General features: G+C 37.9%; 3 protein-coding genes across 5 annotated transcripts in view; 1 reads left to right on the top strand and 2 right to left on the bottom strand.

Moving 5' to 3' along the window:
- The window catches only part of LOC311262936 (trace amine-associated receptor 13c-like), a gene marked incomplete at both ends in the record, with an annotated part of 207,116 nt that overhangs the window by 7,772 nt on the left and 187,270 nt on the right, over positions 1-12,074 (bottom strand). The gene's annotated exons all lie outside the window — the stretch shown is intronic.
- Positions 1,817-5,091, bottom strand: LOC311262849 (trace amine-associated receptor 13c-like; the record flags this gene model as incomplete). The annotated part of the gene is made up of 3 exons (XM_084362598.1): positions 1,817-2,916; positions 4,859-5,015; positions 5,064-5,091. The coding sequence occupies 3 exons, from the start codon at positions 5,089-5,091 to the stop codon at positions 2,097-2,099; spliced, it is 1,005 nt and encodes a 334-aa protein (XP_084218724.1). The 3' UTR covers positions 1,817-2,096.
- LOC311262648 (uncharacterized protein) lies at positions 4,100-9,303 on the top strand. 3 transcript variants are annotated; one of them, XM_084362213.1, is made up of 6 exons: positions 4,100-4,365; positions 5,390-5,439; positions 5,612-5,690; positions 5,825-5,983; positions 6,435-6,530; positions 8,313-9,303. In XM_084362213.1, the coding sequence occupies exons 3-6, from the start codon at positions 5,640-5,642 to the stop codon at positions 8,625-8,627; spliced, it is 621 nt and encodes a 206-aa protein (XP_084218339.1). In that variant the 5' UTR covers positions 4,100-4,365; positions 5,390-5,439; positions 5,612-5,639; the 3' UTR covers positions 8,628-9,303. The 3 variants fall into 3 exon arrangements, with proteins under 3 accessions (XP_084218339.1, XP_084218340.1, XP_084218338.1); XM_084362214.1 differs by having other exon boundaries at positions 5,615-5,690; XM_084362212.1 differs by lacking the exon at positions 4,100-4,365 and having other exon boundaries at positions 4,933-5,690.

A 12,074-nucleotide genomic window follows, 5' to 3' on the forward strand; every position in this document is an offset into this window, starting at 1 on the left:
TACAAACCTGCACAAGCACACACACACACACCTACACACATCCACAGACACCTCTGGTGAACAGATCGTTTGGAGTTATCTGTGTCTCCAAACCATTGTTCACTCAGACACTTGTGTTGTGGTAGCATATACACTGTATTCAGAACCTCAGAGTTCAGCTCTGTCCAAACCACACTGTGGTTAAAGGCACGTGTTAGGTCAGCCGGCGCCGTTCCACCATTGTTTTGTTCAAACCTTGTGCGGTCGCCTCCACTGACCAGCCCCTGGCGTCACCTACCCATGTCCGCCACTTGTGTGACGTTATCTCCCACACACACATCCCATGCTTGTGTGTTTGTTACTTGAGTTGCTTTAGTGTTTGGTTTCATAGTTACTGTAGCTGTAGTTGGATAATAGATGTTAATTAATTGAAGTTTTACTGATTATTGATCTACTTTGCTATTAATAAATACATTCTATTATATTGTACAGAGCAGTTGTCTGTGATTATTTGTGTATTTTGGTAACAGTTGTTTGTGACATCAGTGCTCGGATTCATTTCCTTCACTGTTCCTTTAAATTTAAAGTAAACATCCTTCGTTTGAGAATGTTTTCCCGTTTGGTTATTGGTCCCTGATTCCAGGGTGGTGCTCCATAAGTATTAATTTATATTAATAATTTGTATTATTATTTTTGATAATTACTTTTAGTAATTATTAATTGCTATAACCAAACCTGCCTACCAGTGTACCCAACTAAGGTCAGTATGTCGATTCACAGATATTTATGAACTAATCATTACCTTTTGATTCATTATTATATTATCTGTCTCTTCTCCAGTAACTTATCATTATCTACAATTTAGTCCTCCAATCACAGTAATTGAGGAATTACTCATTAACGATGAATTAACTATCAAGTTGTTCCTGATTCATTCCTTGCTTGCTCCTCAGTCACTACTCACATTTTTGCGTACATTAATGTAAAGTGTTACCAAAAAGTTAAATAACCCTGCTCAGGTTGAAAGTGGGCAAACTTAATGAACCAATTGACATTTCAACATTTACTACTCTATAATTTTGTTTTTTAACTTCCTGTCTTCACCCGAATTGGGAATGTGTTGCATTGTGTAATTTGAATCTGCTGCTTGTGATCACATCACACCTGCATTTAAGCAAATATCTGGCCAATTTTATCATGTAACCTATAACATGAAGGACTGCCATGGCAGAAAATGACAGACTTTATTCCAATCTGACAAAAATCGATCACAGTATAAATAGCAGCACTAATTACAGTTCTCTTGGACAGCACCGGCTATTGATATTACCTGGTGATTCATGGTAATTGGTCAGAATGTGTTGGTATTTGTGGTTTACTATGTATATATAACAATATAATATAACAGAAATTATCTGAGTAGCTGTTTAAAAAGTGTATTCATACAATATTTAATCAACCAAAATACAGACAGTGGAAACTCATTTGGGTTGTGGGTAATAGTGTAATTAACATTTTTTAATGACGTGGACTTATTAATATTTTAACAAAGTAAGTATTCCAAATGATATTATAACTTAATACATATTATAAAACAATGGTGGCAACTTCAACAACAGGAAGCACGAACAACTTTAATTGAAGTTCACATACTTGGAATACATTAACTGCATAAAAAACATATGAGTTCATGGTATTTTAGCTTTTTTTTGTTAGGCAGCTGATTAAGAGCTCTACTTCATAATAAAGATGATTTTTGATTGTCATTTCCAACTCGTCAAATACTGACACTTTGGGATTGAAGGTCGGATCAGTCGTCCTCCCAAAGTATCAGTATTTGACGAGATGGGAATGAGACTCAAATCAAATCAACTTTATTACAAAGTGGACCTTTTTAAAGTTGTGACATTTTAGTGACCCATTATAAGAACAATTTCCATTATCTGTTAAGAAAAAGTTTTGTACTAAAACACAGACTAATTATGAGCACACTCTTCAATCGGTTAGTTTCACCAATTCGTTGTTTTATTCCACTTCTTATTCTTTGTTCCTTGAGCACTAAGACAGCTGGAGGTCATTTTAGTACAGATATAGTACAGTCATGTTTGAAGATATCGCTACAGTATGTTGGCATTACAGGAGTCAGGCTGCAGTATCTGAAATGAAACAATGAGTTTGATAGATTTTCTAAACCAGGGGTAGAAAAAAGCATAGACCACTGGATTTAGACAGGAGTTAGAATTAAGTAGCCAGACCCCATACATTTGAAATGCCACGCTGGTTGACATGTCCTGGCCTGCAATGGATGGAATAAAATACGGACAGAAACATATAAGAAACACAACCACGACAACACCAAGAGTCCTGGCTGCTTTCATCTCAGACTTCTTAGCGGTTGCACTAACTGAACCCTGCAGTTTGACAACTGCAATATGAGACCGCATGGCTCGAGCCTGAGACACAGCCACCACAAATACTCTCATATACAGAACTATGATGACAGTAATGGGGCCAACAAACGTCAACACGACATCTACAGCTCCTGTTATAGAGTCAATTACAACTATGCACTCTCCATAGCAGGAATTATATCTTTCTGGCTGTTCAAGGTAGTCCATCAATATCAGACCATTATACAACGCAGAACAGCCCCAACACAGACAAACACAGATTTGAACTCTTTTCTGAGTGACTTTGGTAAGGTAACACAAAGGGTCACATATGGCCACATAACGGTCAACAGATATGAGCACCATGTTTCCTACTGAGGCAGATGTAAGGAGAAAAGAGGCATAGTAAAACAGTCCACATACAAAGCTCCCCAAAAACCAGCAGCCCCCTATAAGAAGGATGTGAACCGGCATCAACAGGAGGCCGACAAGGAAGTCTGAGACAGCCAGGGAGAGGAGGAGGAAGTTGGTGGTGGTGTGGAGCTGCCTGGAGAAAAAGATGATCGTCAATGAACATGTATGTAGCAGTTTTGGAAGTCATAAAAATAATCCTGTCTGTCACAGTATGAATAGTCAAATATTTCCAGTTACAACACAGTATAGAACATTAAGTATAATTTTTAAATAGCTAGCATGTGCTCAACAACATCCCTGACATGACACTAGATTCAATAGCAGTTCTGCATTCTACTGTATGTGTGTCTACAGTAGAGGAGATGACGGTCAGAGAATATGCAGTCAAACTGGATTCCAACATTCATGTCATCAGTGCATTCAGGGTTGCAGAGTTATTAGTAGTTGTTCTAGGAGGAGTACTAGTAATACTATACAAGTATGTTAAATGCTAAATGCAATACATGTTAACTGTTCAAAACTCAAAATGCTGTTTCATAAAATGCCATAATGTAACAATATCCCTATTTTCCCAGAAACAACTTGTGTAAAATCGTGTGCTGATACTAAGTAAAAATATTTCAGATTATGAGTTTGTCTTTATGCCTGAAGTGGGAGATAGAGATGATGACCAGCAGGTTTAAAGCGATAGTGAGTACAGAGATGCAAGACAGCAGGATGTAAAGGAAAATGGTGTCAGCACGATGCTGTGTTGGTTTCTTGCAGGAGGCGTTAAGTAGCTGTGGAAAGCAGAGATCAGGTTGTTTCAGCATCTCCATTATCAGAGAGAGAAAAGTTTTCTCCGTAATAAAGCTGATTTATCCCACTCCTCCTCCTTTTCCCATAACCAACGGACATATAGTGTCCGTTAGTTACTATGGCTGTATGGAGAGTTGAACCTTTTGGATTGAATTCGTGGACTATAATACTATAACAAAATCCAAAGCAGGAAAAAATGTAATGCTTCTTAAATGAAATGAAGAAAGAAAATGAACACTTTAGTACGTTATCAACTGATATGGAGCCGTTTAAATTAGCAACAGTCTGATTGTGCCATCACAGAAGAGAACCCACTTCCTGTATACCTAAAGCATGGCCACCTGCATGAGTAGCACATGTGAATCATGAAGCCTGCTTTTTGTTTTTCTTTTCAAATCAGATCTCACCCAAGTTTCAATATAATTTGTTCAGTTTATACACTTTTTTATGAAAAAACAATCTGCCCACACTCTAAAAATGAAAACTTAAAGTTGTTGGCCTAACCATATTTTTTCAGCTAACTAAACAAAAAAGGTTGAGTTGTGTTGTAAACTAATCAACATATGTATTCCAACTATCTTTTTCAAGTTTCTTGGCTAAAGTTGGTCTCACTTAATAACTTGAGTCAGCAAACCTCAAAACTGTGCATTTGAGGTCAGGACAAGTTCTAGAAGACTAGAGAACAAGAACAGGGGGTCTCCAATGCATATCTGCAGGGGTTCCATCACAACCACACTGTGTCCATGTGCTGCCGACATCTCTTCAAGATTTTTTTACTCTCAAGGTGAGTATTTTGCTCAATATGGTACTAAAAGTCGGGGTTCACGCGTGTAGATTATACTTTATTATATATATACTTTATTTTATTATATATTTATTGGCCTTTTAACATTGGCATCCGGAGAAATATCCCTCTCACGGCTAAAGAGAGTTCTTTCAATGCATAAATTAAATGGGAAGGACTCGTTTAAATATGCCAGTAACTTAACCATTGTTAAATAAGCAAATGGGTGCACAGCCTAGTATGAGCGGGTACTGGGGAGCACACAGACACACTGAGCTCACCTGCTACCTGTGGTTGTTGTATGAGGGCTGTGTACACGTTGTGTATGTCGTGTTAGCAAGGTAGCCTGTTAGCAACTCAAAACGTGTTACCAAGTTAAAATTAAACAGCCAGAGTCATCAAGATATAACACTGGACCGGACTGGAGTCGTTCCGATTCCAATACTAGTATCAGATATGCCTCCCATACTGCCTAAAATGTCCATCTGTTTACCAGTTAGCTACAGTAGCTTCGTTAGCTCCGTTAGCTCTGTTAGCTCCATTAGTGCGGCTACAGTCGAACTGGAGCTCATTTATTAAACAAAATGAGCAGTGCCACAAATAACCAGTATACTGCGCACGTATGTCTTTGATGTTAAAGTTTAGTGTTACTTTAGAGACTCATTTTTACAATCGGGAGTCATGTAAACAAGACATACTGCTCGTCTTGTTCCGGTCGGTCGTCATGGAAACATAACGCTCTGTCAGTGATGCGGTTTGGACCAGAGTGAAAACAAATGTGTAGGAGATGAAAAGTTAAACCATGTATCTAATCAGTTTATACCACCAGTATATATGACAACACATATTATACATACTATGAAACAGCACCAACAGAGAAACAATCTAAATATTAAATTAAATGATAAATTGGTGGACTGACAAGTTTGTGTAGGGAGGGTTTTATATGCTGCACATTTTTTGAGTGTATATTTTGTTATTTGTTTATTTTATCAAGTAACTGGACTTTTCTTTCTTGTTGCAGTTGTCCTATGAGGTGCAAATTTTGTGATTTTGCCTGCACAAACCAAGAGGGTGAGGTTTGAGGAGGAGCTAACTGGCCCTGTATTTACAGCGACTGTGCAATTCAGAGAAAATTGCACTCAACGCACATTTTTCATCCATCTTGCACATCATTTAAGAAATAGACAGACTGTGCATTGCCCTTTTTTGCGGTGTGAGTTTAAAACTAACAATTTAAAAACAGGAGAAAGGAGATTATAGAGGTGCCGCCCATGGTCACGGAAATCCAGGAGAGATGGCCTGCCCTGTTTCATAAGGAACAGGTAAGTAAATGTGTGTGTGAAAAAGTTGCTAACTATTTGATATCACAAAACTATTGCTTGAATACAAGCAATGAACAATGAATAATTCGGTGGGTAACACCATCGGCATATTTTGTTTCTTTCATGCTCCACAGATTTGCAGCGAGTTCTACCGTGTAACTACCAAGGACCTGCTGGGGACATTTAGAGCAGACCTAGACACCTATTGTCCTCGACTACTCAAACTGTATCGTGCCAGGAAAGGGGCCTTAGGACAAGACATGGAGAGCCTCTTGGATGTTCTTGATGAACAGGTGAATTCATGTGATAAACATCATTTATTTTTGATTATGGTTCAGGGTTACCTGAGCCAGCCCTTATGAAAAGCTCATATAGGAACGTTTTGAGCCGGTTATGAAAAGTGGAGAGAGTGTCTTCGGCCCAGGGTGAGAGCTGGTTCTAAAAGAGAGGGGAGGGGGTTAGTTAGGCTTGAACCCAATTATTGATTACACTTTGGTGGCTGAGGTTTCTTTAGCTAATTTAATGAAAGCTTAACAGAGTGATGTTGAATCATTTTATTAACATGTCATTGTTCTATGTAGTTGTAACAAAACCTGATTTAAGTGTCAACTTTGATTTTCATATTTGGGGATTTTTATTATTTATATTTTTTTATTATAAGACATGTTAAACTCGTGACAAATTAATCTTAGCTGCACTGTTTTTAACCAAATGTCCTATGTCTTTCCTTTGTCCAATTTCCAGACATCTGACATCACAATGCATCAAAGCAGAGCGTGTCTGGAAGGTCTACCTCTTTTTCTCCGTGACACTTCAGAGAAGCTTTTCCTGAAATGCCTGGTGAGTACAGAATGTCTGTTTTTGTTTTTGGTCAGTGCACATTAATTATCATGCACATATTATGTATAATTCTCTATGCCATATTGCTTTAGAAAATCGAAAAGATGAAATATCCACACCCTGGATTGTAGCTCCCAAAAAACTGTATTCATTAACAACGTTCCATATATTTTAGCCATTAAGCTGAGTTACATGGCCCAGTAGCACCATCTGCTGTGTTAACAGAGCATTTAACAAGCACTCTTCCTGCTCTTAGCAATTCTCACCTGAATGGCGGTGGTGCTGCTGACCTTCGTCTGAACAGTAGCAGAAATCAAACTGTACTCGATTAACAGTGTTATGGTAGCAATGTCCCTTATAAATCTATAAATGCTGAAATAAAGCAGTACTCTAAGTGAATGAAGGTCACAGTCTGTTGATGAATAAAGGGCTAGCCCAGTCGCTTCTCCTCTGTGTTGCTAACACAAAGCCGGCAAGAAAGCAATCCATGGAGCGGTGGACAACGTTATATATCATTGATGTGTTACAATGTGTATAATGGTGTAGTCCTATCCATCACAAGATATTACGGGTTACTCGCTTGTGTCGTGGTGCCGCTGAGATGAGAGCAAGATGAGGCTCTGATCTTACAAGTTTGGTTTTCAGCCAAGAGACGCTAGGTGGAAGGCAGAGATCCTCCATTCTCCCTGGAACAAGTTACAAGCCATTGATTTAACCAGCACTATCACTCCAAAGCCGTTTAATTAAAGGTTGAATATGGAGTTTTACCAGAATACCACAATCTATTGCTCAAGGTAGGCAACAACAACAACAGAAAAATAATTCCTGCAGTCAGTTGCTAGACCGATGCTAAGTGTAACAGACCGTTGCTAGGGACGCTGCTCTGATCAGAGTAGCACAGAGAAGAACTATGCAGGATATTTACCTTCTGTTTTATTTTTACCGTCAATAAACAGTTTTGGACAAATTGTGGTTTTAGATAAATGACTTGTAGCTTGTTACGAAGAGAGTGGAGGCTCTCTGCCTTACACGCCACTGCTGAAAACCAAACCTGCGATCAGAGCCTCGGACCTGTTGTCTCAGCTCTCATCTCAGTGGAAAAAAAAAAGCTCTCGTCTCAGTGGCGGTGGATTCTGCAACACAAGCATGCCCCGTAAACCGTAATCTCTTGTTTATGACAGATAAGACTACACAAATACACGCATCATAACATGCATTTGATAATCCATCGATCCACCGATTGATTATAAAAACGCTTCGTTGAAAACAAAAGTAAATGACCGGGAGGAGGCTTAGGAAAACAGCGGGGAAATGAGCCACAATTATTCTGCACCCCTCTAAACGCACCGTGGGTGTATTCTTTTTGAAAAAATATAGCTTTTAATAAACATTCTCCATATTCAACCTTTAAGGTAAGAATGAAACAAAGTTTAGGCAAAAATCATAGTTCCTCTTTAACACTTGTAGTCTCACAACTACAGCACATCTACAAAGGAATAGCAATCAGGATCACAGGCAAAAAACTGTATAGTACAGTAAATGTAAACTACAGGTTTACTCAGGCTGAGACACAGGACTGTCTTCTACTGTAGGCTATGGCTAAAGTTGCTCCAGGGGCTGATTAACATCACTTCCAGCAGGGACAGACTTGTATGCATACATACAGAATAATTTCCTTTTGCACATACACAAATTTTAATTACACCCTGACATGGGTGTTTAATTAAAGTGTTATTTTAACAGTGTTTATATTAAATTTGGGCAAATTTCTGCTTTTAACAGGAAACCGATCCAAAAGACAGACAAACAAAAGGGGTCCAAATGGGAGTGCTCACCGTGTTCGTGGATGATGGTGCACCGGCCTCGCTTCAAACTGTTAACAGCATTGCTGTGGTGTTGGAGGAGACGATTGTGCTCGAGGACATTCCAGACCTTCCCACTGCCTTTGCTTACCTGTTCGGCCTACTTTATGCATTGAACATAGAGTTCCCAAGACATCTCAGATATACGTTTGAAACAGTGCAGCACATCTTTATGGAACTCACACCCTCTTGTTCACAGCATGTGCGGAGCCTGAAAACAAAGCTCTTGCTGTAAGAAGCCTGACAACAACAAGGCCTCACTCTTAGTCACAAGCCCATCTTTTTATTTACATTACATTCAATTTTTTGTTATTTTTTAGTTATGTTGGCTGGCTTTTGGGCCTGTTTTGCAAGCAAAGGACTCATCCCTGTCAGGGTTATTTTCCTACAGTTCTACAAAGATGGGCTTTTTTTTTTTTTTTTAAGAAAATAACTTTTTTTTCACTCAATTAAAAATGTTTAAAATAAAAACAAATCATCTGCAGCTAAAACTGCCATGTATAAGTAATCTCTAACGTCTAGTGTTGCTAAGCTCAGGATTGTTATTGCACTGCTTTTGAACTGTGTTTTAGTTCAGACTGTTTAAACATGTTTCTTCAAACCAGGATGTTTTTAGGATCAGTCTGCATCTTTTTGTTTGTGTGCAGTGTACTTGCACCTGTATTGGTAGATAGAGATTTTCATTCTCCTGCATATTTGCACTATTTATAATGGTGTTACTAAGTTCAGGATTGTTATTACAGTGCTTTTGAACTGTGTTGTGGTTTGGACTTTTAACATGTCCAGTCTGCATCTTTAGTTTATGTGCAGTCTACAATACTTGCACTATTGGTAGAGGGAGATTTCATCCTCCTGCATATTTGCTGGAATGTTGTAATTAATGTTTAAATAAACATGTTTTACTGAACTAGTATTATTTGTATTTGTATCATATATAGGCATAATAGAAGTTGCTATATAATAGTTGCTATAACTTCTCATGTTTGAGAGTATTTTTCAGTACAACTCAAAATGTTGACTTTTGATGCATTTGAAAGGTAACTTATCTGAAACAAAAATAATTAGTTGAGACTGCTAAATTTTAAGTGTTTAAAAAAATCTAAATTTGAAGTTATCTCAAAGTTAATTTATAAGTTATCTCAACAAAAGATAATTTGTTGTCTTAAATTTATGTAGTTTTCTTCAAAACTTGAGAGTTTTAGTTGGACTCAAAATGCAAAAATCTATTGCAGCCAGTTACCTAGAATTTTTGAGTTTTCATAGCCCTTTATTTTTTACGGTGCAGCAAGTTAAAGGGTCATTTAAATTCACTGCTTAATGCAAGGGTGTCACTTTGTGTTGAATAGTGGTGGCATAAGAGCTCAAACTTTGTGATTTAAGGCAATGTAATGTGGAAAAATGCATACTGGAAAAATAAAAGGGCATATCCTAGGCTACTGCAGACTTCATAATACAAAACACTGAGCATAAAATGCACAACAGTGTTGAATGCTTAACAAATGAACGCAAATGCATCCACAGCTGCAACACCTTATCAACTGAACAATGCCAAAATAACATCTGGTGTAGAAAGAAACTGTGCCCTAAAATATGACAAAATAGAAACAACTGAAATAAAAACATTAACAAAGTGAGCAAAGAAAAATCAACCTCACTTTTAGCTGTTGAGTTAAACTTCCTTGTTGTTTTAATTCCGCAAGAGGAAAAGTGAGGAGACATCAGAAACTATTTCTGTAAACAAAAGTAATGAAATGCATAGTGTAATGAATTACCTTCTACAGGGAGTAAATAACTAAAGCAATGCATTCCTTGTTTCAAAAGTATGAATATTGTGTAAGGGTACATTCAGACCAAAACAGGTGATGCAGGGAAACACGCCAGGCTCTGATCTGTCGACATGCCTCTGCCGCAGTAGGTTAAACATGCCAGTCCTACAGTGATTGTCTGCATCCACAGATTTAAATAAAGTGTCTTAAACTGGTATACAAAGCCAGACTGAGTGAATATACGTGACACATGACATTAAACTCAGTCAGTCATGCTGCAAGACTGATGGACAGCCAATGTGACTGGCTGCGTTTCTCCAAAAAATATAGTCGGTTTCAAGTTTCTTCAATGCAGCCACCTGTGTTGGTTTTTTTCAGAGCCCCCTGCGGCCACCACCATGGCAGCCAAATTGACTACCCTGATTAAAATAAATGGGAAGACCTGTGTGACCTGTTCTTGCTGCACTACTGGATTTGGTCTGAATCCAGCCTAACATATTACTACTATCACTGTTGGTTACACTTTGTTCTGATACAAATTTCTCTCAACGACATGACATTGGAGCAGAATCTCCTTACATACCCTCTTCAGCTATTCCAATCTCAAATGACAAAACAAAGGCCAGCTGCCAGTCATTCAGCTGAAAAAATAAAGTGAATCATAATTATTAAAAAGAGCAAGGGAGGGGAAACAGCAAAGTCAAAAGAAGTGCACTGCATTATTGTGATGGGAGTGTGTGTATTGTTGCAAAAAAGGCCTACATTTCATTATCCATTTATTTTTCACAATATACAGTATATTGTAACACTTGGACTGACAACTAATGTTTTTTTGTTTTTTGTTGTTTTTTTATCAAAAAGGGACCAGGCTAGCATTTGAGCCTTGACCCTTCACTGCTTTTAACAACTGAAAGTTAACTTTAGCAGGCAAGGTTTTAAGTGTCACCTACGTAGAGGTCTTTTCTGGTCCTGTAACTGGAGCCATATCTCATCAAATACGGACTCAAATACATCAAGAGGATACAAGTATACTAGGATACCAGACACATCTTAATTTTGTCATGTACAGTTGTGCTCATAAGTTTACATACCCTGGCAGAATTTGTGATTTTTTGGCCATTTTTCAGAGAATATGAATGATAATACAAAAACATTTCTTTCCATGAAAGAAAGCCATTTATTATCAAACAACTGTTTGCTTTTTAAAAATCATCATGACAACAGAAACTACCCAAATGACCCTGATCAAAAGTTTACATACCCTAGTTCTTAATACCGTGTATTGCTCCCATAAGCATCAATGACAGCTTGAAGTCTTTTGTGGTAGTTGTGGATGAGGTGTACTGTGGTGTACTTTTCATCACAGGCCTTGCTGACTCCTCTCCAAATGTAGCATTTATGGTTGTGGCCAAAAAGTTCAATTTTGGTCTCATCACTCCAAATAACTTTGTTCCAGTAGTTTTGAGGCTTGTCTCTGCGCTGTTTGGCGTATTGTAAGTGGGCTGCTTTTTTCACTTCCATGTACAGCATTTCTGCAAAATTGTAACATGCTTCTAGAAACAACTTCCTGTTGTCTGCACTTACACACCTGCCTGCGTGATAAACAGAAAACGAGTGCATTTATTAAAGAAAAAAAAATCCTTTTTGTTTCTCAGAGTTATGACTCATGATAAGTGTCAAAGTATGTTTACTCTTTGTATGTTTTGGGTGATCAGAACCTTTAAGCAAATATTGCATCATGTGCTGATGTGTTGAGGTTGCATCATAAATGTTTTGTCATGATAGAAATGAAAAACAAAATCTGAGCTTGTTCTGTATTACAGTAACACCTCTGATTACAGTGATGTCATCATGTAAGACTAATGAAAGCAGGTGTGAAAACTTTCTTAGCCAGAGAGGTACACATCCAACAGGAA

The sequence above is a fragment of the Pagrus pagrus genome, assembly GCF_965226575.1.
Source record: "Pagrus pagrus genome assembly, chromosome: 9".
Lineage (NCBI taxonomy): Eukaryota > Metazoa > Chordata > Actinopteri > Spariformes > Sparidae > Pagrus > Pagrus pagrus.

What these genes read in the sequence shown, in the direction of transcription:
- LOC311262648 (XM_084362213.1), top strand. Translation starts at nt 5,640, where the DNA reads ATGGTCACGGAAATCCAGGAGAGATGGCCTGCCCTGTTTCATAAGGAA. An exon ending in TGGATGTTCTTGATGAACAG is followed by an intron (nt 5,984 to 6,434) that starts GTGAATTCATGT and finishes TCCAATTTCCAG; the next exon opens with ACATCTGACATCACAATGCA. An exon ending in AGCTTTTCCTGAAATGCCTG is followed by an intron (nt 6,531 to 8,312) that starts GTGAGTACAGAA and finishes TGCTTTTAACAG; the next exon opens with GAAACCGATCCAAAAGACAG.